The 8606-nt window shown below is 41.2% G+C and overlaps 1 protein-coding gene across 4 annotated transcripts; it reads left to right on the top strand.

Moving 5' to 3' along the window:
• The first annotated feature begins 261 nt into the window (after positions 1-261).
• LOC131899331 (periphilin-1-like) lies at positions 262-1406 on the top strand. 4 transcript variants are annotated; one of them, XM_059250761.1, is made up of 3 exons: positions 262-447; positions 628-950; positions 1071-1406. In XM_059250761.1, the coding sequence occupies exons 1-3, from the start codon at positions 330-332 to the stop codon at positions 1404-1406; spliced, it is 777 nt and encodes a 258-aa protein (XP_059106744.1). In that variant the 5' UTR covers positions 262-329. The 4 variants fall into 4 exon arrangements, with proteins under 4 accessions (XP_059106744.1, XP_059106743.1, XP_059106742.1 ...); XM_059250760.1 differs by having other exon boundaries at positions 628-1406; XM_059250759.1 differs by having other exon boundaries at positions 262-950.
• The last annotated feature ends 7200 nt before the right edge of the window (positions 1407-8606 follow it).

Raw genomic sequence — 8606 nt, 5'->3', positions numbered from 1 at the left:
TTCACTTAGGAATTGTACTGATTTAGTCAAGTAGTAGTACTGCATTTTCCTCTAGGACGCATGACCTCACTAGCCCCAGCTAATTTCCTAGCTTTCAAGCACCTGGCATGATTTCCCTGCTGTTGAGTGGTCCTAAGTCTAATTAGAGAGCTGTTGGTGGGGTTTCAGCAGCAGTGGTGGAACGTTTGTGTTGGAGAGTTCCAAGGACGAATTTTTAGACAATAACAGATTCTTGAACTGAGCCATGAGTATGGTTGGAAATTGAAAGTGAACAGGAACGGAAGTACACATTTCTGTTCACAGAAGTCCAGTGGCTTCCACGAGATGAGATGTGGTCTGAAGGATGGTGTGACTACAAGCGACTTCCAGGAAATCAAGCGCAGGGATGCTATGACTACAAGCGACTTCCACGAAAACAAGCGCCTCCTTGTTGCCATCCCAGTGATGGCAACCATCGATTAATTAACGTGCCGAAGAGACCGCCTCTGGGAGACAAGAGATCATCTCTGCTAGCCAGACCCGATGAAGGAAGCTACAGTAGATACTACTGTCACGTGGATTACCAAAAATGGGATGAGGGCCGCTGTTTTTCTCAGAATCCAAGAAGTGGCCCACCCTACCAAAGAGGCCCTTATGGCTACCGATGGTCAAGAGATGAGTATGCCACAAGCCGACAGCCTCAGTACAGGGTCATGAGAAACGGCTTTAGAAGAAGACGTTTGTATTCTTCCCATTATTCAAGACAACGATCTCCCCATAAATGGGGCGCTCCTTTTTTGAGAGAATCACGTGTGGGCGGGAAGCACTCCCTACACAGCAGATTTGGCTCCAGTCTCAGCAGTAGAAGCAGGATGCGCTCCTTCCATCAGTCTCGACATCGATGTAAAGAGAGAGCCATCCAGTTTTTGAAAACATCAAGAGATACTGTGCCTTCAGGTTCTTCATCCAAGGTGTTAAAAAGCCCCAGCCGGCTGACTGAGAAGGAACAGGCTGATGCTGCAAGCAAGTGGGCTAATGAAAATCCCAAGAAGTCAGAAGAAAATCATTTGGCTGAAATGTCCGAGTTTGAGACGGGATCCAAGGCACCGTTATGTATCAACCAGACAGAAGAACCCGAGTCCAACACAACAGCTGGCACAGAATTGTGTGAAGACAGCCAGCTTAGCAGTCGCTCAAAAGTGATTGCATCAAAAATCACGGAGATTGAGAAGGTTTACCGACAAGTCTGTGAAACTTTCGGGATGGTGGTGGAAAGGCTGGTTGAAAAGGATCGTTCCTTAGAAAAATCTATACAGTTTGCAATGAAGCAGACTTTGCATGAAATAGGTGAGCAACATGTTGAAGAACTCAAGCATTTCATTATGGAGTATGATAATTCTACTCCAGATTTTGGAGGCCCTTTTTGAGAAGAATTAGGGCTCGGTTCAAACAAATTTTTATAGCTTCTAGATTTTTCCCTTTGGACTTTTGAAATCCTTACTATTTTGTGATGAAGAGAAATACTTTATGATAACTGACCCCGTTGCTAGTATCAAATAAACATCTACAATAGTTTTTAAAGTCTCTTAATTAGAATGTTTTCCCTATGTGTAGAATCGTCTAATCCATCTTAATACATCCCCTCCCTTCCAAAAATGATGTTCAATTAATTTTTTAATGTTTGAAAAGGCAGTTCTGGAGAGAAGCTCTCTGTACTTAACTCATGATCAATAGTCTTCCATGATGTGCTGGTCTCCGGGGTATAATTTGTAGTTAGAGATCATTCCAGGTTGCATCATAGGCATTGTTAGCATTTTGAGTTGAGTTTCACTTGTTGCCTGCTTTTTTTCTGCTTTGCAACTTTCAGTGGTGTCAAAATATGCTGTCTTAAGGAAGTAGAACTTAGCTGTCTTGCAATATTTGCTTTGAGAATAATTCTTCTTTTGTATAGGAAAGAAGCACTTAAAAAAATCTCTAAAGGACACATTGAAACAAAACCTTCTTCTCAAGTCATTGAACTTAGTTTGTCTCTTCTATGAAGTGAGGCTCCTAACTGCTCTCTCTGAACAACATTATAGATAAGACCGATAGGAGGGGGTAACTTGAGACAAAGATGCATTTTAATTTGAAATTTCTCAGAAACTCTTCTGGTAGTGATAAAAAATTAGACTATACAACAACCTGGAGTTTTGTTTTAGGCCTGTTCTTTATTAAAGAGGGACCTGACAAGGAGCTCATGATTGGGATAAAATGATAGATTTCTTGGTTAGTTTCCGTGATCTTAGTTCTGTAGACTTAGAGAATCTCCCTCTTCACATGTGTTATCATAGAAACAAGGCAGAATAAGGCATCACACCACAGGGAATGTGCTCTAAAAAGGCAGTTCATGAGCTAGGAAACAAGGAGGACCCTTAGAGGGACACATGGATCACCTTGGGAAGGAGAAACAGAGGATATCTACATGAGTAAACTGGGGGTGAGGGGGGCAGTGGGGGAAGGGTTTGGGGATTGAGAACATGGTTAACCTAGGGAACTTGGAGTGGGAGAGTAGTGAAAGAGATGTCTGGATAGAGGGTGTCATTATGGGTCTAGGGAAAAACCTGGTGCTAGGGGAATTTCCAGGAATCCACAAGGATGACCCCAGAATAAACTACTAGCAATAGTGGAGAAGGTGCCTGAACTGGCGTAACCTGGTTGTCAGATCGATAAATATCCTGTCATCATAGAGCCTTCATCCAGTAACTGATGGAAGCAGGTAAAGAAATCCACAACCAAGAACCAGGCCGAGCTCCAGGAGCCAGTTGAGAGAGGGAATAAGAATGAGGAAGACGGGGTCAGGATCATGATGGGGAAATCTACAGAGACAACTGGACCAAGTTCGTGGAAACTCACGAACTTTAGACCAACAGCTGTGGAGCCCTCATGGGACTATACTACCCTCTGTATACGGGAGAAACTTGGTCTCTTTGAGGGGCCCCTGGCAGTGGGATCAGGATCTATCCCTGGTGCATGATCTGGCTTTCTGGATCCCATTACCTGTGGTGGGACACCTTGCTCACTCTTGACGCATGGTGGAGGAGCTTGGATCTGACTCAACTAAATGTACCAGGCTTTCCTGTTCCCCCATGGAAGGACTAACCCTTTTGGAGGAGGGCATGGGTCATTGGGGGGAAAGGAGGGAGGAATTGGAGGAGCGTTGAGAGGGTGATCTGTAGTTGGTATGTAAATTGAATTAAAAAATTAAAAAATAAAGCCATTTCGTGTACCCAGGATAAGACCTGGTCCCATTGCCAGCGGGTGGCATGAGGAGAACTTGTGGGGAAGCGGGAGAAGGGGAGGGAGGGAGAACTGGGGTTGGTAAGTAAAATTAAAAAAAAAAGTATATAAAAAATTAAAATGAAAAAAGAAATGTGGCAAAAGACATCAAGGCCAGCAGAGCTCCCCTCAACTTGTAAGTGAGTCAGTGAAGAGAGAGGAGACAATTTGGACATTACACTCACTTCTTGATCCTTCCCAGCATAGCACTGAGCCAAAATACACAATTTGGGACAATAGGTACATTAAAAATCATGGTTTGAATTACATCTCAATTTGAAAATCTCCTTTTTTTGAGTCAAGGTTTTACAGTCTGGACCTAGGTAGACTGGAAACCATTGTGTACACCAGGCTGTCCTCAAAATCACAGAGATCCCCCTGCCTCTGCCTCCTGCATGCTGGGATTAAACACATGTGCTACCATCCTCAGTATTCTCTTCCTTATGGCCAAGATGTAAGAGGTATGATGCATACTTGTAGGCAGAGTTTTTTTTCCTTTGGGCCTCCATCTCACAATTTAAAAAATGACATGGAGACATACTATTAATAATGAAAAACTCAGCCTATAGCTTATGCTTGTCCCACTAGCTCCCATAACTTAACCCATTTATATCAATCTATGTTTTGCCTCATGACTTTTTACCTCTCTTCTATCTTGCAACTCCTGTTTCCTCTCCAAGTGCCCTGGTGTCTGTCACATGCCTAGATGCATCTCTCTTCCTCACTTTCTGCCCGGAAGTCCTGTCCAACCTCTTTCCACCTAGCTATTGGCCATTCAGCTCTTTATTAAAGCAATCAGAAGGCGCCTTGGCAAAGACACATCTTCACAGTGTACAAAACAATTATTCCACACTACATACTTATTGATTTTTTGCCAAGCTGGTCTTTGTGGTACTTTGATGTCACAGCTGGTTAGGTGTATTTGTTGTTTCCTTCCCTTGGCTGCTTGCACAGCACCAAGTACTATGAAAATTAGTCCTCAGAGTGCAGACTTTCAGGTCAATTCCAGCTTGGATCCTTCCAGTCCGGTGTCTGAAGCACATGGTATTTTCAGCAAGAGAGACTTACCTCCAACTTCTGTGAGATGGTCAAGGGCAATGTCAATACCCCATATTGTTTTGGGACTTTCAAACTCCCCTTACCAACAACTCAAAAGGGAGTGTTTCATCCCTGGTACTGGGGATTTTGCTAGACAGTCTATGGCTTTTTATAGAAACATTGACATCTCAGCTGAGGGAATTTTCATTTAAAGTACAGACGTATACACACACACACACACACACACACAGGAACACATACAAGTAACTTTAGATAAATAATCATTTTCTTATTTAGGGTTTCTGTTGCTGTGATGAAGCACCATGACTCAAAATTGAGTTGAGGAAGACAGGGTTTATTTGGCTTACATTCCATATCACTGTTCATCAGTCAGGATAGGAACCTGGAGGCAGGAGCTTATGCAAAGGCCATGAAGGAATACTTCTTACTAGCTTGCTCCCCATGGCTTACTCAGCCTGCTTTTGTATAGAACCCAGAAACACCAGCCCAGAGATTGTACCAACCACAGTTTGCTGGGCCATACCCACCAATCACTAACTAAGAAAATGCCCTACTGGGTTGCCTACAGCACAATCTTATGGAGGCATTTTCTCAGTTGAGGCTCCCTCCACTCAGATGATGCTAGTTTGTGTAAAGTTGACACAAAACTAGCCAGCACAATCACTATGGCTTTTTTCAAGCACCCTTACTGTTATTTCCACCACTTCCCCTCCATCCCCAATTGTATTGACCACCTTCTCTCCACTCCAATGAAAACCTCCCCTGTTTTCACTATTTCCCCTCACATCATTTGTGTATTGTTATTCTTCACTCTAGGGATCCTTCCCATGCCCTCCCCTCTGTGCTACCACTTGACTTTCATAGTTTCTGCACATACGCCAGTTTTCATATTCACATCTGAAGATTTGGAGGTAGGTATCACAGAAGAATGAGAACATGTGTCATTTGACTTTCTGTGTCTGTGTTAATTCACTTAATACAATATTTTCGAGTTCCATCCCTTTGCCTCTAGATTTCATTTTCTTTACAGATAAATAGTATTCCTAAGTGTATATGTACTGCATTCTCATTACCCACTCATTAGTTGAAAGCTATTTAGGTTATTTCCTTTTCCGAGTCTTTGTGAATAGAGTGGTAATGAACAAGACTGAGCAAGTATCTGGGGTAGGATGTCAAGAACTTTGGACACATGCCAAAGAACTTCATAGCATGCTTATCAGGTATGAGTTTTCCTGCATATGTATACACACTACATGTATGTCATGCCCACGGAGATCAGAAGCGGTATCAGTTCTTCTGGAACTGGAGATAAAGAATGTTGTGAGCCTCTAAGTAGGTAATGGCAATTTAAGCTTGGTCCTCTGCAAGAGAAAAATGCTGTTAACCACTGAGACATGAGACATGTCTTTCTCTTTTTTTTTTTCATTTTTCTTTATTAAGAAATTGTCTCCTCACTCTACATACCACCCACAGATCCCACCTCCTTCCTTCTCCAACCCCCAGCCCTCTCTTCCAAGCCACCCAACATCCCCACCTCTCCCAAATCAAGGTCTCCCATGTGGAGTCAGTAGAGCCCAGCACACTAAGCCCGAGCAAGTCCAAGCCCCTTCCCACTGCACCAAGGCTGCACAAGGCATCACACCACAGGCACCAGATTCCCAAAAGCCTGCCCAAATTTTTTTTATGAGGCTACAGTTACCCTGATATCGAAAACACACAAAGATGCAACAAAGTAAGAAGATTACAGACCAATCTCCCTCATGAACATTGATGCAAAAATACTCAATGGAATACTGCCCAACCGAATCCAGGAACACATCAAAAAATTTATCCCCCATGACCAAGTAGGCTTCATCCCAGGGATACAAGAATGGTTGAACATATGAAAATCTCTCAATGTAATACACCATATAAACAAACTGAAAGAAAACAACTGCATGATCATCTCATTAGATGCTGAAAAGGCCTTTGACAAAATCCAACACCCCTTCATGATAAAAGTTTTAGAGAGTTCTGAAATATAAGGAACATACCTAAACATAATAAAGGCAAAGTACAGCAAGCCAACACCTTAATGGAGAGAAACTCAAGAGAACTTCAAGTACTATATTGAATAAATATGGAGAGAGTGAACAGCATTGTCTTGTTCCTGCTTTTAGTAGAATCTCTTTGAACTTTTTGATGTTGGCTGTTTCTGTTTCCTTAGGGCTTATTTGTCTATTCAAATTGTTTATCTGGTCTTGGTTTAACTTCGGTATGTGGTACCTGTCTAGAAAAATTGTCTGTTTCCAATTTTGAAGAGTACATGTGTTAGAAGTATGACCTGATGATTCTCTGGATTTCCTCGTTGTCTGTTGTTATGTCTCCCTTTCCATTTCTGATTTTGTTAATTTGGATGCTCTCTCTCTTTCTGCCTTTTGGCTAGTTTGGATAAGGGCTTGTCTATCTTATTCATTTTCTCAAAGAACCAACTCTTTGTTTCACTGATTCTTTGATTTGTTCTCTTTGTTTGTATTTCATTGACTCCAACTCTCAATTTGATTATTTCCTGGCATCTCTTCCTCCTGGGTGAGTTTGTTTCTTTTTGTTCTAGAGCTTATAGGTGTGCTATTTAGTCACTAGTGTGAGATTTCTCCAATTTCTTTATGTGGGCATCTAGTGCTATGAATTTTCCTCTTAGCACTGCTTTCATAGTGTCCCATAAGTTTGAGTATGTAGTACATTCATTTTCATTGAATTGTAGGAAGTCTTTAATTTCTTTCTTCATTTCTTCCTTTACCCATTGGTGATTCAGTTGAGGATTATTCAGTTCCCATGAGATTGTAGGCCTTCTGTAATTTTTGTTGTTGTTGAAATCTAAATTTAAACCATGGTGGTCTGATAGACTACAGGAGGTTATTCTAACTTTTTTGTATCTATTGAGATTTGCTTTGTGACTGAGTATGTGATTGATTTTAGAGAAAGTTCCATGGGGTGCTACGGATAAGGTATATTCTTTATTGTTATGGTGGAATATTCTGTGGATATCTATTAGGTCCATTTGAGTCATAACATCTGTTAGATCCCTTATTTCTCTGTTAAGTTTCAATGTGGCAGATCTGTACAGTATTGAGAGTGGGATGTTGAAGTCTCCTACTACTAATGTGTGGAGTTTGATGTGCGATTTAAGCCTTATTAATGTTTCTTTTACATATGTTGGTGCCCTTGTATTTGGGGCATAAACATTCAGAATTGAGACTTCATCTTGGTGGATCTTTCTTGTGATGAGTATGTAATGTCCTTCCCAATCTCTTTTGATTGATTTTAGTTTGAAGTCTATGTTGTTAGAATTTAGGATAGCCACACCAGCTTGCTTCTTAAGTCCATTTGATTGGAAAGTCTTTTTCCAGCCTTTTACTCTGAGGCTCTGAGGTAATGTCTGTCTTTGCAGTTGAAGTGTGTTTGTTTTATGCAGCAGAAGGATGGATCCTGTTTTCGTACCCATTCTGTTAGCCTGTGTCTTTGTATGGGCAAATTGAGTCCATTGATAGTAAGAGATATTAATGACAAGTTATTGTTAATTCCTGTTATTTTTTTGTTGGTGGTGGCGTTTGTGTGTATGCATTTTCCTTCTTTGAGATTTGCTGCTATCTATTGCCTGGTTTTTTTTTTTTTTTTTTTTTGTGGGAGCAGCTAACTTCCTTGGGTTGGAGTTTTTCTTCTAGTACTTTCTATAGGGCTGGATTTGTGGATAGGTATTGTTTAATCTGGTTTTATCATGGAATAATTTTTTTTTCTGTCTATGATCATTGAAAACTTTACTGGGCATAGTATTCTGGGCTGGCATCTGTGATCCCTTAGTGTTTGCAAAAGGTCTGTCTAGGACCTTCTTGCTTTTAGACTCTCCTTTGAGAAGCTGGGTGTAATTCTGATAGGTCTTCCTTCATATGTTACTTGAACTTTTTCCTTTGCAGCTTGTAGATGTAACCTTCATGTTACATAAGAAACACAGAACCAATTGTAGAGTTAAAAGCCCAAGAGGTCAGAGCAATAGCTAAGAGCTAAAAACCTTAACCTTCACTGCCGCTGCTGTCCTCCTTAGCGAGTGCCCTAAGGTAGCTGCTGTATGATTACCAGATAAATTAAGGGTGATTGTGTGAAAACAGGCTTTCTTTCTGTAACCTTAAATTCCAATCCTGAAACAATTTCACTGTTAATTTCTTCTGTCTGAATCTGAATTTCTCTACAATTCATTTTAACAGGTTTAACAGGTT

The sequence above is a fragment of the Peromyscus eremicus genome, chromosome X, assembly GCF_949786415.1.
Source record: "Peromyscus eremicus chromosome X, PerEre_H2_v1, whole genome shotgun sequence".
NCBI classification, from domain to species: Eukaryota; Metazoa; Chordata; class Mammalia; order Rodentia; family Cricetidae; genus Peromyscus; species Peromyscus eremicus.
Note: the sequence above shows the minus strand (reverse complement) of the source record. Positions and strands in the feature narration are given on the sequence as shown.

What these genes read in the sequence shown, in the direction of transcription:
- LOC131899331 (XM_059250757.1), top strand. Translation starts at nt 330, where the DNA reads ATGTGGTCTGAAGGATGGTGTGACTACAAGCGACTTCCAGGAAATCAA.